The 24,309-nt window shown below is 48.1% G+C and overlaps 2 protein-coding genes across 5 annotated transcripts in view; one reads left to right on the top strand and one right to left on the bottom strand.

Annotated features, from left to right (window-relative positions):
* Positions 1-24,309, bottom strand: part of VEPH1 (ventricular zone expressed PH domain containing 1) — a 222,840-nt gene that overhangs the window by 154,830 nt on the left and 43,701 nt on the right. For all 4 annotated transcript variants that reach the window (XM_077864580.1, XM_077864579.1, XM_077864583.1 and 1 more), the window contains one exon: positions 13,783-13,949. In XM_077864580.1, the coding sequence (XP_077720706.1) occupies positions 13,783-13,949 (167 nt within the window). The remainder of the gene's footprint in view (positions 1-13,782; positions 13,950-24,309) is intronic.
* PTX3 (pentraxin 3) lies at positions 17,732-23,622 on the top strand. The gene is made up of 3 exons (XM_077864578.1): positions 17,732-17,951; positions 18,488-18,778; positions 22,396-23,622. Exons 1-3 carry the CDS (start codon positions 17,822-17,824, stop codon positions 23,007-23,009), a joined length of 1,035 nt encoding a protein of 344 aa, XP_077720704.1. The 5' UTR covers positions 17,732-17,821; the 3' UTR covers positions 23,010-23,622.

Below are 24,309 nucleotides of genomic sequence, written 5' to 3'. Positions count from 1 at the left end.
GTGTTAAATCTAAAGTCTGGAAATTGCCCTCACTGGAAATGAAGCCTATCCCCCAAGTCTGGAATTTAAAATTTACAATAAACTTTCAGAGACTTCAGTTTCTTTTTTCTTTACATCTGTGCTCTGCTATTAAAGAGTGAAGTTTACAAAAATGTTTAGATGCTACTATTCATAAACCAAGGTTTGATGCTTTATGTCCTCACCAGGAGTATTATATTTCCTCTAACCCACGATGAGAGCTGTAACTTAAAGGGCAATATGATATAAGTACATAAAAGATCCTCGATGACTTTAATGAAAACCTTCAAGTTGGAGAAGTATGTCTTGGACATCCTTAATAATAAAAATAAGAAAGTAGGAAAGGGTTTTACATTTTCTTCAATTTTCCATTTTGATCGCAAAAATGTACAAGACAAAAAAGATGACCAAAGTAAAATAATTTCTACCATATTCCTGATACCGTCATATTGGTTTCTTGTGAATATAAACATGCAATAATTCATATTAAAGAAAATGTGACTTTTTATGTAATAAAGTCACTATTGTTAATACACAGATATGTTGCACATTGACAATTTAATGACTTGTTTTGTCTGCTAAAATAAAATAATTAGAAAGGACTATATGTGGAGAACTAAACCATAAAAGTAAAAACAATCTTCCCACCCACATGTCTACTGTGCTGATTTCTTTTGGTTGATGTTGGTTTACTCTTTTGGAGTGTTACTTTTTTGGGTAAGGTCAAGTTGAAATGTAGCTTAAAACAGAATCTGATACTCAGCTCAGCCTGCTAAATTTATAATCCAACCCCTGCCAAAACCCTACTTCTTCCACTTCCCTCTCTAGCCTCAAGTATCTCTTTTCTCCACAAATGGCACCATTATCTGCCTGGCTACTCAAGCCAGAAATCTGGGAGCCACTCTTGACTGCTGTTTTTCCCTTATGAGCAGCCTCATCCAAGCAACCGCCAGGTTCTCTTGATTCCACTTCCCCAAGTATCCTACAGATCTTTCCACTTCCCTTTGTTTTCATTCATTTCTCCACTCACTCTTCCCAGATATCCATTGAGTCCTCCCCGTTTGCAAGGTAATGTTCTAGGTGCTGGTGTTACAGCTGCTAATCAGTCTGACGGGTTCCTGCCTTTGTGGAATATTTCACTGTCTAGTAAAGGAGACATTGGTAAAACGAGTAATTACAAAGGAAATGTGTAGTCACAAATTCTAATTAATTCCAGGCAGGGAAAGTACCAGGTGCTACGCGAGACTGTCCTGGGGCCCTACTCTAGGCTGGAGCCAGGGAAGTGCTCTCTCGGCAGGCACATCTAAGCTAAGACCACCGATCCCATCATCCTGAGCTCGCCTTATTCCAACAGCTTTCTCACTATTCTCTCTGCCTTCAGTCTTGGCCACCCAATTCCTTTTCCGCTCTGTGGCCCCGATGCCAACACTTCCCCTGCTTAACATACTTCACTAATTCGCCATTGCTCTCGAGACAGAGACTCAACATACCTTTTCTGGGCTGACTCCTCCATCTTTCTAGACTGATCTTACCTCTTCCACTCTCCCCCCTTTCAGGTCCCATCACATATCATACTTCAACCATGTTGATTTTTAGAATTTTTCTTGAACTGCTGTTTTCTCTTGCATCTACAATTTCACTCATGTAATTAACTTTGCCTATAATTTTTATTGCCCCTATTTTGCTGGACACTCCTCATTCTTGAGGCCTCAGATTAGCTATTGTTTCCTTTAAAAGCCTTCCTCCACTCCTCTCTCTTCCCCTTCAGTCTAGTGCCCTGACTGAGGCCCCGACTGTGCCTTAAGTAGCTCCCAGCAAACCCTTCTCAGGCTTTCTTCATGTTACTGGTTTAGAAGGATTCAAAACTCTGCAAGGTCAAGATTCAATTCTAATTTGTACTCCGCTGTATACCCAAAGCCTAGCACAGAGCCTGCCAGACAACGCATCAATAAATATTTGAGGAACAAATCAAAGGAAGACAAATCTAAATGATTTTATAGAGTAGCATGGGATATGCTTTATCCCATAGCATGAAGAGTTGTACACTTTTTTAAGATTTTATTTAATTATTCATGAGAGACACAAAGAGGCAGAGACACAGGCAGAGTGAGAAGCAGGCTCCATGCAGGGAGCCCGACGTGGGACTTGATCCCGGGACTCCAGGATCATGCCCTGGGCCGAAGGCAGATGCTCAACCGCTGACGCCACCATACGGGCGTCCCTGTACATATGACTAACGTACATATTTCACATGTCATATACAATATAAATAACAGGGACATAAAAAAGACATTTTGAGATGACTAAAACTATCCTACATATGAATTTAAACTTGATATTCATACCCAGTACTTGTGCAGGAAGGGCCAGGGCTAGTCTCTGGTACATGGCTCATATGAATGAACAGTCCCATTAATGCTGCGTGTGCATCTGGGAGCGGTCGTATGTCCTTCAGGAGAAACCACGAGAGATCCCTGGCACATGAGGCAGAAGTGTCAGCCAGCTGCTCTGGGTCGGGGCAGCGTACTTAACCTGAGCCTTTTAGGAATGGAAAATGCTTACACATTTCCTGCCCCATTCTATAAAATTCCATTTCCTAGTCCCTGCTTTTCAGGGCCTATTCCTGGAACATGAAGGTCTCTGTGACATGTGCTTCCAGGCATGCCAATTTTATTTAAACTCCAGCCATACATCCCAAGCCATGCAAGAGTATATTGTATCCATTGTCCCATAAAGGAAAAGAAAAAAGAAAAAAAAAAAAAAACAAGCAAGAAAACGAGCTGGCTGGCAAATACGTATGCTTAGGCAGATTTGAATCCATAGAAGCAAAGAAAAGAGAAGCTTTGTGTAGTATAACTAAAGTAATTTTACCAGTTAAACAAAAGCTGATTATTTTGTGATTTCCTGATAACTCAAAGCTGCTTATTATGGTGACCAGGAAGACAGATATTTCTTGAAGTTTGTCACACACACACAAAGGCAAGTGGTGCTTTGGGCTTTAGACAGATTATTCTTGGATAAGAAGGAATTTTATTTTCTACACACAAGGCATTTCCTTAGGCTGGTCTCTTTGGGGTTGCTTCACTGGGAGCTGCTGCAGGTCTCATCACGGAGAGCAGGGGAGCCACTAAGGCAGCAGAGATGGGTGGTGGAGAGCAAGCTCACGTGGCCTTTGTTAGCCTCATGACGCAGACCTCTGAAAGAGCTTCCCAACTGGCCTCCTGGCCCCAAATGTCTTTCCTTCTGTTCTGCTTCGTTGTCCTAAAACCCCATATAATCACGTCAAGACTTCAAAGAGAGCTCATGGCCTACTGTTGGAGTCCCGATGCCATGGCATTTGCTGACGGGCATACCTGCTGCCTCCCACCGTGAACTCTGACCGGGGGACACACCACCAGTCACCCACAGCGACTTGAACACAGAGATGCTCATGCTCTCAAAGCCTATTTCAAATAGCACTACTTGTGGGAAGCCTTCCCATGGCCCAGCCTAACACACGCAGGACCTGGGAGTAGAGGACAAATAGAGGTCGCCACGCCGCACACTCAAATACTCAGCAGCTGCTTCTCTGCCTGACACACAAACCTTTATGACAATCTGGAGGCCTGATTTGAATTTTAAATGTTTGGTCTGCTTAGAGGGAACAGAGAGAAAGGACCTTTAGGCCCCATTCCTTGCCCTCCTTTTCTCTTTCTGCCCCTGGCTTTGCCCTGCAAGGAGTCTCATACGCGTGCATGAATACCCCCGCCACATGTGCAAGCTCATCCGGGACACTGCTCAGGCCTGTGGGGTCATACCGTTGGAATGGCCTGTCCTTGGAGAACAGATCCAGGGCCAGGCCTGTTAAGCCCAAGAAGGAGGATGGAGATATGTGCAAAAGGAATCCCAAGGTCTCCGTTACCTGGACTACATTTAGTAGGCGACAGAATGTGTGGAAACTGGGGGAAATCCAGATGGGGCCAGACCAGACCCTGTGAGGGAAGTAGCCCAGGGACAGCACCTACCCCTGGCTTCTCCACGCCGTCAAGAGCAGAACTCATCACTGCCATTTTTTTGTGCTCCCCGAGCAGTCTCCTGACAGGGTTAGCATCTTGTTATTGAGCTGAAGTTTTGTCAAAGCTTCTCATCACCCCAGGCCGCAGGGACCTTGAAGGTAGGGCCATCTGAACACATTGCACCGTAACTTAATTGCCAGCAAATGACATTTCAATTCTTACACGTAAAATAAAGGGTAGAGCTGCCGTATGCGTGCACCTGTGTGTGCGTGTGTAGTCCTGTGCTCCCTCTTAATTTAGTCCTTAGGCTCAATTTCCTCCTCTAATTAATTTGGCCTGCATTAACAACCTCTTTAAATCTCCAAAACTCTATAAAATAACTGCCATTCTTCCTTTACTGATTACTCCCACCAGACTGACCAAATATACATTCTGAAAACCACCGTTGTGCTCCAAAGACTGTTGCAGAACGGTCTATATATTCCATCACTCCGTCTTCTTAATGTTCCGCAAATGGCTTCTTATTTTAAATAAATACCAAAAGTGACCTCTGAGCATTGTCAGCCGGACGATGCTGAGTTAGGTGCTGTAGGATTAGGTATGTGAATAGGAATGCTCTAAGCTGCTGAGAGAAAATCCAAGAAAATGACTCTATCCTCTAGGGACCAGACCACAAAAGCAGGACCTCTGGCTTGGGACATTAATCAACAGAGGGCTGACATTGCTATTTGCTGCCACTCATCTCTGCATGGTGGGGGCTAGAGGCCCAAGTCCTGGGGATAATAACAGATGGGCTCTTATGTGTTACCATTCTGTTTCTTTTGTTGGCTGGATTACAGCATGGCTTGTGGCAGCCAAGAATACAGGCTGAGCCCCAAAAGGCCACTTGGAAAATTGACCACCCAGCCTTTTCCTATAAATGGACCCTGAGCATTCTCTGGAGGTTCCAGCCTGAATCACCAGCCAGGAACTGCCTCCTTCCAGCTAGGAAGGATGGTTTCCTGAAAGAGAGATACCCAGAGGGCAGTGATGGAGGAAGGGGACCCACCTGCCTGGCCGGCCACAATATCCACCCAGCCCCGGCCCCCACCCTGCTTCCTCTTTTGCCCACTGTCTAATTAAGGAACGTGAGAGAGGGGAGCTGCATCCGCATGTCGGGCTCACCGCCCGCACACCTCAGTTAGCAAGTGTGAGTTCACGAAGAGCTGCGTGAAAAACCACAGGAGGCAGGTGGGGCCTGCTTTCCCGCGAGAGATGTGTTGATGGGAAACAAAGATTTGGGTCATTCCTTTGCTACAATTTCTTCCCCCTTCAGGGGCTCTGGCCCAGATGGGGTCCATTCACGTCACTGCGGCTGTTTCCTAAACCCCTGCTTCTTTGTTCTGGGGTTCGCTCAGCACCCACCAGGCCTACGGGACTCCGCCTTCACTCCCTCCTCCCCATTCCTACTTCTCCTAGCTGGCTCACCTTTGTGACCGTCCACCGTCCCTCCGGAACTCCCACGGGCTTCACAAGCCAGAGGCTTACACCTCAAGTTTTCAGGGTGTTGATGCCAACGGATCTCAATGGCCGGAATTAGACTGGGCTTTCTACGTAGCCCGGCTGTATCTGGAAGAGTTGCCTGACCGGTGAGAGCCCCAGATTCTCTGCAAGTGGCAGTCTCAGGGATGGCAGTATGACGGGAGCCATCAGCGGGACACGGCGACGTAGCCCGTATGCAAACTGGAGGGGCTGGTGAAGACGAAGAGGGTATGAAAAGCCACCTCACTGTCGCTCCTTTGTGCCACCGCAGTTCCTAACCCCCCGAGTTTTGACTTTTCTGCTTCCCAAAGGAAAAAGTGGTTGTGGGGAATAAGTGAGATAATGTTGTAAAACACCTACACAGTGTCCGGCACTTGACATTACCTCAACCACGATGAGTGCCCCTTGTTTACCCTCCTCTGCTTCCTGGAACCAGCTGAGGACACCACAGGAATACGCTGGACATGGTCCAGACCACCACAATGAAGTGCGGAATCGAATGAATTTTTTGGTTTCCCACTACATGTAAAAGTTGTTTATGCTCTACTGTAGTCTGTTAGGTGTGCAACGGCATTATGTCTAAAAAAATACTTTAAATAAAATATTATTGTTAAAAAATGCTAACCGTCATCTGCGCTTCCAATGAGTTGCAATCTTTTTGCTGGCAGAGCGTCTTGTCCTATGTTGGTAGCTACTGACCGCTCGGGATGATGGTGGCTGAAGGCTGGGGTGGCTGCTGCAGTTTCTTGAAATAAGACAGCCATGCAACTTGCCACATCGATTGACTCCTCCTTGCACAAACGGTGCCGCTGTAGCACGCAGCACTGTTTGAGGGCGTCTTAGCTGCTTTCAAAATTGGAGTCAGTCTTCTCAAATGCTGGTGCAGCTTTGTCAACTAATTTATATAATATTCTAAATCCTTTGTTGCCATTTCAACATTCTCCATAGGGTCTTCACTGGGGAATAGATTCCAGATCAAGAAGCCACTTTTTTTTTGCTCCTCCCAACGAGGCAAGTCTTCCTCCTTTAAAGTTTTATCATGAAGTCATAGTAATTCAGTCCCATCTTTGGGCTCCACTTTTAAATCTAGTCCTTCTGCTATGTCTGTGACAGCTGCAGTGACTTCCTCCACTGAAGTCGTGAACCCCTCAAAGTCATCCATGGAGGTTCGAATCAACTTCTTCCAAACCCCTGTTTGTGTTGATATTTGGACCTCTCCCCACGAACCATGAATGTTCTTACTGATGTCTAGAATGGTAATTGCTTTCCAGGAGGTTTTCAGTTTACTTTGCTCCGATTCATCAGAGGAATCATTATCGATAGCAGCTACAGTCTCATGAAATGTATTTTTCTTTTTTTAAAAAAAAGATTTTATTTATTTATTCATGAGAGAGAGAGAGAGACAGAAAGAGAGAGACAGAGATGGGGAGAAGCAGTCTCCATGGAGGGAGCCCGACGCGGAACTCGATCCCGGGACTCCAGGATCACACCCTGGGCCGAAGGCAGGCGCTAAACTGCTGAGCCTCCTGGGGATCCCCAAAATGTATTTCTTAAGTAATACTTCAAAGTTCAAACCACTCATTGATCCACAGGCTGCAAAATGCATGTTGCGTTAGCAGGCATGGAAACATTAATTTTGTTGTCCGTCCCCATCAGGGCTCTTGGGTGACCAGGTACATTGTCAACGAGCTGTCCTAGTTTGAAAGGAATCTTTCTCTCTCCTCTCTTTTTCTGAGCTGTAAGTCTCAACAGTGGGCTTATAATATTTAGTAAACCATGTTGTAAACAGATGTGCTGTCAACTAGGCTGCGTTGTTCCATTTCTAGAGCCCGGAAAGAGTGGATTTAGCACGATTCTTTTTTTTTTTATTGGAGTTCAATTTGCCAACATATAGCATAACACCCAGTGCTCATCCCTCCAAGTGCCCCCCCCAGTGCCCATCACCCAGTCACCCCCACCCCCGCCCTCCTCCCCTTCCACTACCCCTTGTTCATTTCCCAGAGTTAGGAGTCTCTCATGGTCTGTCTCCCTTTCTGATATTTCCCACTCATTTTCTCTCCTTTCCCCTTTATTCCCTTCCACTATTTTTTATATTCCCCCTATGAGAGAGGCCATAAAATGTTTGTCCTTCTCAGATTGACTTGCTTCACTCAGCATCATACCCTCCAGTTCCATCCATGTCGAAGCACATGGTGGGTATTTGTCGTTTCTAATGGCTGAGGAATATTCCTCTGTACACATAGACCACAGCTTCTCTATCCATCATCTGTCGATGGACACCGAGGCTCCTTCCACAGTGTGGCTGTTGTGGACATTGCTGCTGTGAACATCGGGGTGCAGGTGTCCCGGCATTTCGCTGCATCTGTATCTTCGGGGTAAATCCCCAGCAGTGCAATTGCTGGGTCGTAGGGCAGGTCTATTTTTAACTCTTTGAGGAACCTCCACACAGTTTTCCAGAGTGGCTGCACCAGTTCACATTCCCACCAACAGTGCAGGAGGGTTCCCCTTTCTCCGCATCCTCTCCAACATCTGTGGTTTCCTGCCTTGTTAATGTTCCCCATTCTCACTGGTGTGAGGTGGTATCTCATTGTGGTTTGGATTTGTATTTCCCTGATGGCAAGTGATGCAGAGCATTTCCTCATGTGCCTGTTGGCCATGTCTATGTCTTCCTCTGTGAGATTTCTGTTCATGTCTTTTGCCCATTTCATGATTGGATTGAGGAGAACACAGGCAACACCCTTTTTGAACTTGCTCACAGCAACTTCTTGCAAGATACATCCATGAAGGCAAGAGAAACAAAAGCAAAAATGAACTATTGGGACTTCATCAAGATAAGAAGCTTCTGCACAGCAAAGGATACAGTCAACAAAACTACAAGACAACCTACAGAATGGGAGAAGATATTTGCAAATGACCTATCAGATAAAGGGCTAGTTTCCAAGATCTATAAAGAACTTATTAAACTCAACAGCAAAGAAACAAATAATCCAATCATGAAATGGGATTTAGCACGATTCTTAAGGGCTCTAGGATTTTCAAAATGGTCAGTGAGCACTGGCTCCGACTTAAAGTCACCAGCTGCATCAGCCCATAACAAAGGAGAAGCCTGTCCTTTGAAGTTTTAAAGCCAAGCCTTGATTCCTCCTCTGCAATGAAACTCCCACATGGCATCTTCTTCCAGGAGAAGGCTGTTTTATTAACACTGAAAATCAGTTGTTAAGTGTAGCCGCCCTCATGAATTTTCGAAGCTAGATCTTCTGCACACCTTGCTACAGCTTCAACACCGCACCTGCTGCATCACCTTGCACTGTTAGGTTATGGAGACGCCTGCTCTCCTTAAGCCTCACGAACCAGCCTCTGTTAACTTCAAATTTTTCTTTGGCAGCGTCCTCCCCTCTCGTAGATTTCGAAGAAGTGAAGAGAGTTGGGGCTTTGCTCTGGATTGGGCTTCGGCTTAAGAAAATGTCATGGCTCATTTGATCTTTTATCCAGACCACTCGAGCTCTCTCCGCTACAGCAATAAGGCCGTTTTGCTTTATCACTCACGTGTCCAATGGAGTAGCTCTTCTAATTTTCTTGAAGACCTTTTCCTTTGTATCTACAACATAGCTAAGAGGCCAATATTTGGCATAAGAGGTCTGGCTTTTGACCTATGTCAGCTTTTGACATGCCTTCCTTACTAAGCTTAATCATGTCTCGTTTCTTATTTAAAACAAGAGAGCTGCTACTCATCCTTTCACTTGAACGCTTCGAGGTTTTTGTAGATTAAGTGGCCTAATTTCAATTGTGTTGCATCTGTGGAAATGGGGGGCCCTAGGAGAGGGAGATGGATGGGGAATGGAGGGTCGGTGGGGCAGTCAAAACATACCCATTTACTGTTAAGTTTGCCGCCATCATATACAGGTACAGTTTGGGGTACCCCAAAACAATTAAAATAGTTTCGTTAAAGATCATTGTTCACATATCGCCATAACAAATATAATAATAATGAAAATATTTGAATTATTGCAAGAATTATGAATACGTGACACAGAGACACAAAGTAAGCAAACGCTGGTGGAAAAATAGTGCCCGTAGCCTTGCTCGATGCAGGGTGGCCACAACCTTCAATTCGCAAAAAATACAACATCTGCAAAGTACAACGAAGTGAAACACAGTAAAACAAACTATGCCTGTGCTTCTCTCAAGTGGAGGCTACTTGGCTGTTTCCCCAGGCCAAGGAGAGAGAAGGGGGCAGGGGGTCAGAAGTCCTGGCCTGTCACTGACTTCTTACTCTCTGCGTGCCGGGGGCGAGCTAACCTCCCAGAACATCCATTTTGACTGTTGTAAAACACAGAAAACTATAACACACCTTGAGTTACTGAGAGGAGTACATTAAATTGGTAGGATTAGATGCTAAAAAAAGAAGTCCTTTATGAATGATACAGTCCTCTGCAAATTGAGGCACGGATACTAACTCATCTGTGTTAAGAAATATTCGCAAAGTGACCTCTGTGTGCCAGATGCTCTGCAAGGCATCGGGGACACGGTGGTGAACAAGATGGCCTTCACGTCCCCGGCGTTTGCGTCACAGCCAAGGTGGTCCAGAGATCTGCTATGGCAGGGAAGGGAGGAGTCAGAGAAGACTCCTGGCAAGAAACTGAAATCTAAGGACCAGGAATAGTCAGCTCAGAAAGAGTGGGAGTGGTGAGGGAAGAACAGCCAGGTGAAGGACGCAGCGTATACGTAAAGACTCAGCTCCCTGAGCGGGGAGTCCCTGCCCATCCCTGGACCATATGATTGTGCAAGGCGCTGGAGTTAGAGGAGTTAGAGAGACCCTATGACAACAGGCAGTGGTCAGGGGCCTGGTTTGCAAATGGTCTCCTACGTCCTTCCCTGAGCATCTGGGCAGCCACAGAAGGGCTGTACCAGGTGTCTGACGGGACCTCTTTGAATGTCACACATGGTGCCACCCTCACTCTTGGACCCCATCGTCTTCAGTGGGGAGACCCCAAGTCTTTTCTGTCTTCCTTCCTAGAAGTGAGTCTCCTGCTGGTTTCATTTGCCTTTCTGTCCAGCCTTTAGCTCCTGGGAAATAAATTGAATTAAGTTACTCTCCCCAGATCCCCCTTGTTTTGAACCTGCCTTTCCCAAAACTAGGCTTTGCTCTTGCTTGCAGGCTGCAGATAAAATGGCACGCCAGCTGCCTCCTTAATTAAGTCAAGTTTGGCCTTTTGGTCACCCTTCCCCGTCACCTGTATCATCTGGTCCCCAGGCTCTAGCCGTGATAGGCAGAAGAATGACTCCCCAAAGATGTATATACGCCGTAACCCCCAGAACCTGTAACCATGTTGCCTTACATGGCAAAAAGGACTTTGTAGGTATGATTAAGTTAAAGGTCTTGAGATGGAGAGATAATCCTGGATCTTCTGGATGGCACCAAGGGGGCCTTAGAGGAGGGAGGGAGGAGGCTTAGAGTCAGAGAAGGAGACGTGATGAGAAAAGCAGAGGCGAGAGGGAGGCAGGACAGGAGCTGAGCTGGGCAGGCAGGGAAAAGGGCAAGGAACCAGAGTCTCCCCCAGCACCTCCGGAGGAATGCAGCCCTGCTGACCCACTGTGGACTTCCCATCTCAAGAACTGGAGGATAACAGATTGGTACTATCTTAAACCACTAGGTTTGTGGTCATTTGTTTCAGCAGGGATGGAAAACAAACATCCCACCCCTTCCGCACCCTTCACTCCCAGCCTCCGTTTAGATGATCCAACGATCCTTCAACTCTACTCCTTGTCCAAACTCTGCTACGGTTTTGCTCGAACTTTCTGTCCTTAATTCTTTCCCAAACGGATTCCTCCATTTGGAATTCATTCTCTAACTTCGCTCTGGAATTCATTCTCTAACTTCTACTAGCATCTGATTCTAGCTAGTACTTCGTTCCACGTCTTCAATCTCTTGTCATTAAATTTAATAGTCCCCAGTTGCCAAATCTAAGGTCAGTCCCGATCTCCAGGCTCCTTGACTTCTCTAGATCTTGGTCCTGTGGGGCCACTTTACACCCTTTGGAGCCCACGACACATCTTTTCACCGGTTCCCCATGGTCTCCGATCTCTTTGATCTCTTCTGGTTATTGACTTATTTTTGAATTCAACAACTTTTCATTGAACAACTACTGTGTGTCCGGCACTACGGTAGGGAGAGCATGTAAATATGCAGACACAGCTCCCATGCCCCTCAAGGCGTCCAGTGTGCCCCGGGAAAGACAGGCGTGCAAAAATAATGACGATACGCTGCCCTAAGGGCAAAAGCAAAAGCACACGCACATCAGATAACAGCTATCCCCAGTTCCCTGCCCAGCCTCTGGCCTAGCTACTCCGAGTGTGGTCCCTGAAGCAGCAGGAAAAGTGTCACCTGAGAACCTGTAAAGAGGCAGAGTCTGGGGCCCCTTCCCAGGCCTCCTGAATTGAAATATCTAGGGGTAGGGTGAGGTCTCTCTCCAGTGTCCAGGACCCCCAGCCCTGTCTCCGCTCCCCAAGGCCCTGTGCCCCATGCTCCACTTGGAACAAACCCTCCCGCTCTTCAAGGTCTGGCGGCGATGCCACTTCTGTTGTGAATCTTCTTGACACTTGTTTCTCCCTAAGGTAGAACTCACTGCCCTACCTTCTGCTTCTACCATTTGCAAACCATTTATCACCATTTATTCTGTTTGGTTTTGTGACTGCTCATGGAGAGCTACCGCCAAGGTCTGCGATACAGAAGGAGAAAAGAAGTCATTCCTCCCGTCGGGCCCTTGCAGCCACGGCAGCCTACCGCGGTTAATTGTGCATTCGACCCTTCTCGCCGGCTCTTCTCTGCATGGTTCGAGGGTTGACTTCAAATGTTCCAGTACTCACCTTCACGTTCACTGATTTTTTTTAAGTGGTGGGTACTGACTTTATCAGGAAATGAAGCGGAGTTACAACCACGGTCGATAGAACCTTGGGCTGACCTTTAATCTTCACTCGTACGTACCTTCCATGATCCGTTCCTACTCTCCCCTTCCTGGCGGCCTCGAGTCTCTCTCTGAGTATCCTCGGGAGTCAGCAGAAGCACCAGGCAGACGGTGTGTGTCCTAAACACAGAACCTCAGGACTTTTGTTTGGATGCTGGTGGTAGAGGTAGAAGAGGCGTGCTGCCTAGAGAGCCCCTTGGACCAGTTTGGATCCCACGAGGAGAAAGCTTGCAGAAAATGGAAGCCAACGCCAGAAACCAAATCCGAGAAATAGAGAGTAGGAAAAGTGTTCGGTTCGTATTATTTGAGCTCCTGGATCGACCACCTCACCTGAAGGTATTTTTTCCCCATCACATTAGCTAGTAAATTCCTTTATATTATTTAAACCAGCACTCAGTTGGATGTTCTGTGACGGGTAATCACAATAATCCTAATAATTATAATATTTTATTTGATCCCAAAAAACCAACAACTTGCTATCTAGAAAACGAGCCTTTGCTCTCACCCTAGGCTGCTTTCTCCACGTGCAGCTCATTTCCTCGGCCCAGAAACCACAGATTCCTGCGCCTCATGGCCACACTCAACGTCAATTAAAGCTTTTCCGCCATAGTGACAGGTTTTACCTTTGTTCTGTTTTCAGTACTGTACCTGTTATGGTTAATTTTATGTGTCGACCTCACTGGGTCATTGAGCGCCCACACATTTGCTTGAACACTATTCTGGGTGTGTTTGTGAGAGTGTTTCCAGATGAGACTGGCATGTAAATTGGTAGAATGGGTAAAGCAGATTGCCCTCCCCAGTGTGGGTGGGCCTCGTCTAAGCTGCTCAGGGCCTGAACGAGACTGGCCGAGCGGGGACACTGGTCTGCTCCTGCCTCTGGGCTGTGGCTTACACCATCAGCCCTCCGGTTCTGAAGCTTTCACGCCTGGACCAAAGCTCACACCATTGATCCCCCTCATCCTCAGGCCTTCGGACTCAGATGGGAATTACACCCCGTGTTCCCTGGGTCTCAGCTTACAAATGGCATCTTGTGGGTCTTCTCAGCTTGATGATCACGTAAGCAAAGTCCGGTTGCTCACGATCTATGTGTCCATCCTATCGGCTCTGCTTCTCTGGGGACCACAGTGCCATCCCCTCCTCGCTTTCACGGTTCTAGGAAAAGTGAATGAGTGCTTTCACGTAAAGGCGAGTGTGTTTAGGCCCACGAGGGAGGAAACCCGAAGCACACCTGCTGTTCTCCTGCCTGGTTGTGCGGACCGTCATGCATGTGATGTACTTTTTACCTCGGGCTGCTTTCTCTTCGCAGCTACGTGCAAAAGCCGTAGGAGATGGTACTGCTCTGGTTGCTCCAGCTGAGGCATCAAGGCCAGGAGTTCCATCAGGTGCCTGTTGATCGGCTGAGGCTGCTTTTCATACACAGCAGGTAACACCCTCAACAGCATGGCATTGCCTGTTGAGGGAACAAAACCAGGAATGACGAGCATTAGCTCACAAGCAGTAGAAACACGTTCACTGTCAATGCAATAACCCTTGCACTTACTCATTAAACAGCGTGGAGTGATGGCCAAGGCTTCTGCTAAAAATAACACAGTATCTTATTTTGAAAAATCACTACAGCGGGACTCAAACGGATTCCATAAAAGGGAATATCATATTTATTTATTATCTAATGAAAAAGTTTTCCTGACTAATGCTCCACGGGGAAAGAGGAACACTTGACAGTAACCACACCACACCCTGAAGAAGGAAACAGTTCTGATAAAGAATTCCTGACGAGAAACAACATTTGGATGCTGTTTAAATGAAAACTATGCAGTGTCATAAGCATGAAACGGAACCAAAAAGGAAAAAAAAGGCGCAGAGGAATGTTTTCACGTTCCTGAGAGATATGGAGGCCTGGTTCAGACAGCTGACATGTGGAAATGCAGCCTTATTTTTATGAATAGTTACAAAAAAAAGTAGCAATGCAAATTTAAATCCCCAATTTCTGTACTATTTTCAAGGGAAGTTGAGAGTCCGCTTGTTTGTCACACTTGATTTGCCTCAAAGACATGTATGGACAACTGGATTTAAGATGGCAAAGTCTCAAGAAGAGATATTGCATAAGCTACAGGGACTTATCAGCAAACAGCATATGGGAAACATCTGCTTATCACTTTATGGTATGGATTTTTTTTCTCAAAATCCTCTCAAGTACTTAAATGTCTCAGGAGAATTGGTTTCTAGGGATTTCTTGAACAAAAAAAAAAAAGTTCGTGCGTCTATTACTTTCAATTTGGCTTCGTATATAGACGAAAGACACAGGAGGAATCAACTGAGCAGCAGTGATTACACGTATGTGACCTTTCACGAATAGGGGGGACATGTCCATATATAAAGGACATTTAGATAGGAGAATAGAACAAAAGGGGCAGCCCGGGTGGCTCAGCGGTTTAGGGCCAGCTTCAGCCCAGGGCGTGATCCTGGAGACCCGGGATCGAGTCCCGCATCGGGCTCCCTGCGTGGAGCCTGCTTTTCCCTCTGCCTCTCTCTCTCTCTCTCTCTCTGTCTCTTATGAATAAATAAATAAAATTTTAAAAAAAGAGAGAGAGAGAGAGAATAGAAGAAAAAGGCTACCATTTTCAGAATATCCGGGACTAAAATTAATAGAAGGGTAACTCTGGATCAGATTGAATGAGTGTGGGTGATGATACATAATGAGAATTGCTTTTCCCGCACGTGGTTCACAGAATTAGTCTCCTGCAGATTTCCATATACCCATGGAATGCGAAGTATTAGAAATATTCAGGGTTTTCTTTTAAAAAAATGTCGAGTCCATCACAAAATATTGCTTGATTTTGTTTTCTATCTCTCTGAACCAAGAGCTTTTCCTTAAAGGATCAGGAATTTTTAATGTAATGCCCAGTCTGTACAGGGTACAATAGACCTTAGAACTTAATTATGTAGACATACTGATCAATCTCTAAAAAAGTTCATGATAAATCAGACTCTCTTTGCAACTGAAGACAGGAAACTGGTGTAAGGCTTTTGATACAATACCCATTAAATACCCTGAAAGCCTTGAAGGAAAAACTCCAGATTAGTCATTTTCAGCTGACTTGCATTTTGATCACATGATGCAAAAATAAATGCATAAAAATTTTTTCTGCGTTAGAAACTGATGAAGACACTTTGGTATAGACGTCCTGTAAATTCAGAGAAAAAAGAGAAATCCTATAAATTCCATGTATGAACTAATATTTTTTAAATTATGGAATATTTGAAGCCATTAGGCAAAAGTAGGCAATAAAGAATAAGGTCGTGCCCTCCAAAGCCACTTGGTGCCAGAATCACTTCCTATCCCACTCATTTCCTTTTTCTCCCCTAGGGCAACCACCATCCTAAAGTCGGTGTTTATCATCTTCATGAATGTTTTTTTACATTTCAGTTGCACGTGTATAGACCAACAAACATTTTATAGTGTTGTTTTGCAGGCTTTAAAATTTTTTGTCAGTGGTATTCATACTATGCAAATGTCTTTGCAATATTTAATTTTTTTTTACATTCAGCACTGTGTTGAAGTTTTAGCTCCAGGAAGCTCTCCATGGCTTACTCTCACAGTTGTATGGCATTCTATCGTGTAAGCAGGCAACAATTTATTCATACACTCTATGGTTGAAAGACATGATGATGATGATGATGATGATGATGATGCTTAGCTTTTACCAATAGTGCTGTAGGATGCTGTAATTTTTATACCTATTTCTTGACTCAGGAATGGGAGATCTTCCCGAGGGCACTGTTTTAGCACTGGATTGCTACAAAACTATGACCCCTACCTCCCTTTATTTGGGAGGTGGGGTGGCTAGCATCAGCTCTCAGGCTTACAGGGTTGGTCTTGGATCCCCACCTCCCACACCTCTTTCTTTGGCTCCTGGAGGTTTCCCTTACATTATCTGTAGCTCATCTGTACATTTAAAGTTTTCATTATAGTGGGATCACTGGGTGGCTCAGCGGTTGAGCATCTGGCTTTGGCCCAGGGCGTGACCCCGGGTCGGAGGATCGAGTCCTGCATCGGGCTCCCTGCATGGAGCCTGCTTCTCCCTCCGCCTGTCTCTCTCTGTCTCTCTTTCTTTCATGTATAAATAAATAAATAAATAAATAAATAAATAAATAAATAAATAAATAAAATCTTTAAAAATTAAAAAGTCGGCACTTGAGATGAGCACTGGGTGTTATTCTGTACGTTGACAAATTGAACACAAGTAAAATTATTAAAAAAAGAACAAACAAAATAAATAAAGTAAAACCCTATTTAATTATTGCAAAAAAAATTTTTTTAAAGTCATCATAATGTAAATGCATTCCTAGGTGTTTTGTGCAGGAGAGTTTTCAGCTTATTTGGGCCTTCACATTTCGAAGGAAGCAGGAATCCCTAAACTTATTTTATTATTTATTTATTTAAATTTATTTATATTATTTATTTATATTTATTTATTTGTTTATTAATTAATTAATTAATTTACTTATTTTTACTCCTGCACTGTTGGTGGGAATGTGACCTGGTGCAGCCACTCTGGAAACCTGCGTGGAGGTTCCTCCTAAACTTACTTTAGGAGCGTGATCTCCAGTGGGATGATACAATTTCCACCTCACAGCAGCTCAGGAAGAGCAACGTTCCTAAAGTCAGCGCTTCCCTCTCCCCCGGTGCCGTCCTCCTCGAGGTTTGCGGGTGGGTGAGCCCCTCCCTGCGGGGAGCCTGCGAGCGGGCTCGCGCCTGCAGGGGGACCCAGATGCTGGGGCTGGGCTGGGGCTGGGGCTGGGCTGGGGCTGGGGCTGGGCCCGGGCCCGCCCCCAGCACCCGCATCCTCCCGCGCACGCCGGTCCCCCTGGGCATCAGCTCGCAGCAGCCCCGCTCCGCCCCGGGAGGCCGCGCGCGGGAAGGGGCGAGGCTCCCCCAAGGGCTGCGGCGCGGGAGCGGGGCGCAGAGGGGGCACGGCCAGGCCTGCTCCCCGCCCCCCTCCAGCCCTCGTGGGGACGGTCCCGGCCCAGTTTCCCCACCTCTTTCCCCTCTGACCCTCCTCCCGCTAATCTGGCTGCAGCGTAGCCCCCGGCGGGCTGCTCTTGTGCAACGTGCCGGCCCGGGTCGCCCGCCCCCGCGCCCCCGCCCCCGCCCGCCCCCGCCCCGCTTCGGGGGGGCCCCGGGACGGCGCTGACCCCCGGCTCCCCGCAGGCGCTGCCGGCGCTTATTAGGGGCGCGGGGCCGGCCGCCGGTGTCCGCCGGTGTCCGCCCGGTGCCCGGTGCCCGCCCGCCCGCTCCCCTCCCGTCCCCCGGCGGCGGCGATGCGTCTCCCCGCGGTGCTGCTGTGCGCGCTCTGCTCCGCGCTGTCGCCGGAGGGCCCGGGGGACTACGAGCTCATGTACGTGGACCTGGACAACGAGATCGACCACGGCCTGCAGCCCACGGAGGACCGTAAGTCGGGGGGGGCTCGGGGTCACCTCGGCCGCGCCCCAGGGCTCCGCGGGGCCCACGAGGACGGGCTGCTGGGGAGGTCGGGGGGCGGCGGAGCTCGCAGCAGGAGCCCTGGGGAGCCTCGGGGTCACCTCGGCCGCGCACCCCAAAGGCTCCCGCCGGGCCCCCACGAGGACGGGCTGCTGGGGAGGTCCGGGGGGTCGCAGCAGGAGCCCGGGGGGGGCTCGGGGTCACCTCGGCCGCGCACCCCAAAGGCTCCCGCCGGGTCCCCACGAGGACGGGCTGCTGGGGAGGTCCGGGGGGGTCGCAGCAGGAGCCCTGGGGAGCCTCGGGGTCACCTCGGCCGCGCACCCCAAAGGCTCCCGCCGGGTCCCCACGAGGACGGGCTGCTGGGGAGGTCCGGGGGGTCGCAGCAGGAGCTCGGGGGGGGGGCTCGGGGTCACCTGGGCCGCGCCCCAGGGCTCCGCGGGTCCCACGAGGCCCACGAGGCCGGCTGCGAGGACCGGCGGGCGGTGACGCGCGTGTCCCCGCCGCAGCCCCGCCGTGCGCCTGCCGCCCGGAGCTCAGCCGCTGGGACAAGCTGTTCATCATGCTGGAGGACTGGCGCGCGCGGGAGGGCACAATGCTGCAGGCCGCCGACGCCGTCCTCCGGGCCGAGCTGCGCTCGCTGCGCGCCGAGCTGGGCCGCCTGGGGACGCCGTGCGCGCCGCCGACCGAGGGCCCGGAGCCGGGGCGCGCCCTGGGCGCGGTGCTGGAGGAGCTGCGGCGCACGCGGGCCGACCTCCGCGCCGTGCGGGGCTGGGCGGCCGGGCGCTGGCTGCCGGCAGGTGAGCACGGGGAGCGCGCGGCCCGGGGGGCGGGGGGCACCTGCGCGCACCTGCGCTCACCTGCGAGCACCTGCGCGCACCTGCGCACGCCCCGCGCGGCGCCAAAACGCGCTGCAGAAGGCGGAGCCCGGGGCCGCTCCGTCGGGGCTCTCCACTCCCTCCAGGTTTCGGGGGGCTCTGGTCCCCGCGCTATTTCGGGGCCCAGCCTGCGTTTTAGGGAACCTTTCCTGGGCCGCCCCCCCCCTCCCCTGCCTCCTCCCTGCGTGCGGGTTCTGAGCCTGAGGCTTGAGACTGAACCTGACCCCTGAAGGGCTTAGCGGGATTGCCTCCCCCCAAAAGGGGCCTGTGGGATTGACCAGCCCGGAGGGGGCCCCTCAAGTCCCAGAGGTTCGGGGGAGCCCTACATGCGCAGTGAGATGGGCTGCTGCGGGAGCACACTGGGAACCCTCCTCTCCCCAGGGACTTGCAGGGATGGGGGTGCAAACAGGAGAGAGGCGGTTCAAACCAGATAGAACGTCTTGAAGTCCCCCCCCCTCCCCTGCCATCCTACAGGGATCTCCAAAAAACACATGTGGGCCCGAAATAACACGTTTGAAAGGTGGGTCAAAGAAAGGAGATTTGGAGCCAAAGAACACTCCTTTGTGGAGGCCAAAATCTCTAAGAGATAGCGGCGCAGGAATCCTTTGTTGGGCCATATGGGAAAATCAGGGACTTAGGTATGAAAACAACAGCTTTCCTGTGCCTGAGAACGTCGGGAACAGAGGAGGATGACTTACAAGCAGCGCCGCCCTCCTTAGAGTGGCCATAAAGCAGCTCAGCTGTTGGGGGGCAAGGATCCTAATGGTAAGCACGTGGGGGAGCATGTTTCATTTAAAGTTGCAGAAACCATAGCAGGGTGTCAGTCGTTCCTAAGTATTGGAGGACTTTATCAATGCTGAGCAGATTTTCTGGACTATTCAGTACAGTTTCGGAGACTGGAAAAGCATAAAACCAAATACACGATTAGCTCCTCAGTGTAAGTGACAAGGAGACAAAAAATAATTCTGTGGCTATTCTAGTGGGTGACATTTCTTGTCTTTGGCAAAGCATATTAAAGTGATTGTACCTATGATGCACCCCCCCTCCCCAAAATGAAGAATTAACGCCAGTTTTCACTCACCTCTGTATACTGGTTAGAGCAGACAGGGATGTATTTCTGAATTCTAGAATGCTAATTCCTTATTCCATCCAATAGTACTTCTACCCACATGGTTTTATTTCCCCTCTCTTGGTTTCCTGCCAGCTTGGGTCCTCGGGGATTCCTAATTATTCTGTTGTCGGCCTCCTAAGAACCTGGTTTTAATTTTGTTTGGTCTTTGATAATATAATCAGAAAAACCTATTAGTTAAAAGCCATTTCATGAGAGAGTTTCTGACATTTTAAAGAGATATCAAGAGCTTCAATCACTGGTCCCCACCAAAAAAAAAAAAAAAAGCCACAAAAAAACCTGTGAACACGAAATTCCACTCCAGTAACTCACACAGCCAGTGCAGCCTGCAGGGGAGGCTGAGTCTCTGAGAGGCCATCAAGGAATGCTTTGGAATGCAATCCTGCCTGCCTGGGTTTATTTAAACAGGAAATCAGTTAATTAGACTGCAGTAGGCCCCTCTTGAACACTCCTTTACTGGGACTTTACAGAGAATAATATCTCAAATGGTTATGCATATGGTGATCTTTTGCTCCGTGATCTTTGTTTCATTTAATTAACACAGAAAAAAAAAAAAAAGTACCGATTTCATTTGAAGAAAGATTGTCTCATTAAGAATGAATCTTAAAAATCTTCAAAAATTCAAATTCTTCAGTGAAAAAGAGAATACCAAAAACGTGACGGGACCAATTTGTGCTTTAGTATTGTAGGTGCTTTGATACGATTTTTTGAAACTCAGTATTTCTTTGACTATTTCTAGGTCCACAGCTATTTGGTTTTTTTTAGGGCCGAGCGTAGCCCCCCAGTCACTTGCAGGCATTTAGCATAGTTGAACACGCTCTGCACGGACGCTGGGTGCCTCCAAGGTCTGTATATTCACTCACTGGTTGGTCTTTAAATGCTCTGGACGCCTGCATGCCAGAGCTATTTTATAATAAATCTTTAGTTTGTTATAAAGTGAATAGCTAGCCCTCGTTTAGATTAAAAAAAAAAAAAAAACAATTCTTTTTCTCATCTCTCCTACGCCTATGAGGTTATCACAAAGCAGAGCTCACCTATGAAAGGCTTTGGCACATTTCCCAGAGACACCTAGAAGGGCTTCCGTTCAGCACCTCTAGCTCCCTGACCAGACAGGTGACCTGGAGCTGAACTGAGGTGGGACTTTACTGAGCTCCCAGCCCCACGGCTGAATGTCTCCTTCTCACTGCTCTTTAGCACGAATATGTTCTCGGCCGGGCCCTTTAGAAGAGCTCACTCTTCCTTAAAGGTTTTCTGTTGCTGCCTCCATAGTATTTATAAGCATGTGGACAAACGGAGCGTTTCTAAGCATACCCGTGGCCTCACAGTTCTTCTCCCGAGCACTACGTTCTTGTTGCTTCGAGGCGGACGATCGGTAGCAGGATGGGAGGGGCCGTTACGGAAAATAGGAAAGCCCGGAGAGATTTGGGGGCTCATCAAAACCTGCAGGCTTGCTGCTAGTAAAACAGACGGAATCCCAGCGCTCCTAGCCAAGTGCAGGGGTTCCCCTACTGGGAAGCAGGGCCGGGTGCAGGCCAAGGGCACGGCCTCTGCAGCCGCAACGCCGCAGTGCAAAGCCCCCGTTTTACCACTTACCAGCTGGAAAGCGGAACCAAGTTGCTTCATGCTCTATGCCTCAGTTCTCTCATCTGTAGAATAGGAATATTAAGACCATCTCTTAGGGTCCAGAAATAGGATTAAAACCATCCAGGGCGGTAAGAACGGTGTCTGGGACCTAGGGAGTACCGGCCATCGTGATGGCTCGTTGCTGCTTCCGAAGGTAGCCTTCGACAGACTTTGCAGTTCACAGGTGTCTGGAGCACGTGGTATTTTACGATTCCAGCAACAATAGCACTGCCCTGGAGTTCCATTTAAAAACACGTCGACAGCAGGTAAAGGGTGAGCTAGGTCCATCGAATTTCAGAGGTGTTTTTGTCGTTGTTCTATGGAAGTTTGGTGAAGTCAAGAAGAGGGAAACAAGTCTGGCTCTAAGTTCTTGGAAACTACAGCGTCACTGAAGGTAACACGTGCAGGCCAAGGGCACGGCCTTGGCCATTTAACATTTTCATTAAAAAAAAGTAGCAACAGACCATCAGCTAATTGCGAGGGGAAGTAGTTATTAAAACATGGTTTCCACCATTTTTTGAGTTGGGACAATTTGGCTACTCTGCCCGCCTCCCTTCCACGTGGGGCCTTCACGGAGTAGGCCTGACAGTTGACCTTATTCCTCTTTCCTTTGCTCTGGAGGTCACACGGGAGGTCACACGCGAAGCTGCTCGGGTCGTGGTGGGCCACAGCATAGGATTTTCAGCTGTAGTCGTTCGAGTGCCTGGCGGAGACCCCTAAATGCTGGGATGACTTGTGAACGGACGCCCCTTTCTCTCATACCCTTGTCACGTTCTTGCTCCTCTAGGTTGTGAAACCGCCATCTTATTCCCAATGCGGTCCAGGAGGATTTTTGGAAGCGTGCATCCAGTGACGCCCATGAAGCTTGAGTCTTTCAGTGCCTGCATCTGGGTCAAAGCCACAGATGTTTTAAACAAAACCGTCCTGTTCTCCTATGGCACCAAGAGAAACCCGTACGAGATCCAGTTGTACCTCAGCTATCAGTCCGTGGTGCTCGTGGTGGGCGGAGAGCACAACAAGCTGGTTGCCAACGCCGCGGTTCCCCTGGGAAAGTGGACCCGCCTGTGTGGCACCTGGGAGTCCAGGAGAGGCCGCGTGTCCTTGTGGGTGGACGGTGAGCCGGTGGCTGCCGCGCTGGAGATGGCCACGGGTCACCTGGTCCCCGAGGGGGGCATCCTGCAGATTGGCCAAGAAAAGAACGGCTGCTGTGTGGGTGGCGGCTTCGACGAAGCGCTAGCCTTTTCTGGAAGGCTCACAGGCTTCAATATCTGGGATCGTGTTCTCGGCAACGAAGAGATAAGAGAGTCGGGAGGAGCGGAGTCTTGTCACATCCGGGGCAATGTGGTTGGGTGGGGAGTCACCGAGGTCCAGCCCCATGGAGGAGCCCAGTATGTCTCCTGAGTGTTGTGAAGCTCGACTCGAAGCCAAAGAAAGAACCTCACGTTTCAGACAGTTGGGAAGGTCTGAAAACCTCAGCGCGTGTTAAGAACACTTGAGACTAATGAAGGGGAGAGTTGAGATCAATCTTTATTTATCTGGGCAAAATTACCGAATAAACAGCTGAAGAGAAGGCATTGGGGAATGCTTGAGGGGATGTTGTTTCTAGACTTCACGCCACGGTGCTTTGCGATTAGTGCTGTGTCTCTGTCAGATAAACTCGCAAATAATTAAAAAGGACTGCGTCGTGGAACAGAAGGGCAATTGTTTCACTTTTCTTTGGTTAATTTTGTTTTGGCCAGAGATGACTTTTACGTTGGAAGGAACAGAAAATAACATTGGCTGTCCATTATTCACTGTTAACTGGCATGTACCTTATGATTACAAAATACGATGATGAAACATATTTATACTACGATGTGACTTAACAAATGCAAATGTAGTTTATGTGTCATAATCGAATGTCACTTTTTTGAGAAGATAGTTATATAAGTTATATTATAAAATGGTTTTGTATTAATTTTATTAAGACTATTTTTGTAAAGCTCTACTGTAAATAAAATATTTTATAAAACTACCCCATGTCATCTAATTTTATTTTATTTTATTTTTTTTATTTTTTAAGTATTGTTTTTTTTTTTTTTTTTTTTTTTTAATTTATGATAGTCATAAAGAGAGAGAGGCAGAGACATAGGCAGAGGGAGAAGCAGGCTCCATGCACCGGGAGCCCGATGTGGGATTCGATCCCTGGTCTCCAGGTTCGCGCCCTGGGCCAAAGGCAGGCGCCAAACCGCTGCGCCACCCAGGGATCCCGTCATCTAATTTTAAATTTAAAAGATGTTTTGGAGCAAATCCGCACTCTTGAAGTAGGAGCTAGTTCCCAGAAAACAGTTCTAGTTGACATTGGTAGGAACAGACTATAGAGTTGTCGTAAGCTTTGGCTTCCTAGGAGTCATAAGCAAGAAATCTGATCTCGGCTAAGTCAGTTCATCTCTCTGGATTTTAGTTTTCTCAAATGAGAAATCAAGGAATTGAGGAAATAATGATGTCTAAGTCCCTTTGACCACATATGACACTCTGCCCTGTGGAACACAGAAACACACATAAATTATCAGAGTTCCCCAAATATCCGTGGTGAGGGCCATTCCTGGGAAGATCAAAGAATCTGGAAAAACAATGATTCCTGCCCTTAAAGCGTACCCCATTCTCTTACTCGTGCATGAAGAAAGGACGGTCAAGGTCCTTCACCCTACAGATGGGGAGG

The sequence above is a fragment of the Canis aureus genome, chromosome 22 (genome assembly GCF_053574225.1).
Source record: "Canis aureus isolate CA01 chromosome 22, VMU_Caureus_v.1.0, whole genome shotgun sequence".
NCBI lineage: Eukaryota > Metazoa > Chordata > Mammalia > Carnivora > Canidae > Canis > Canis aureus.
Note: the sequence above shows the minus strand (reverse complement) of the source record. Positions and strands in the feature narration are given on the sequence as shown.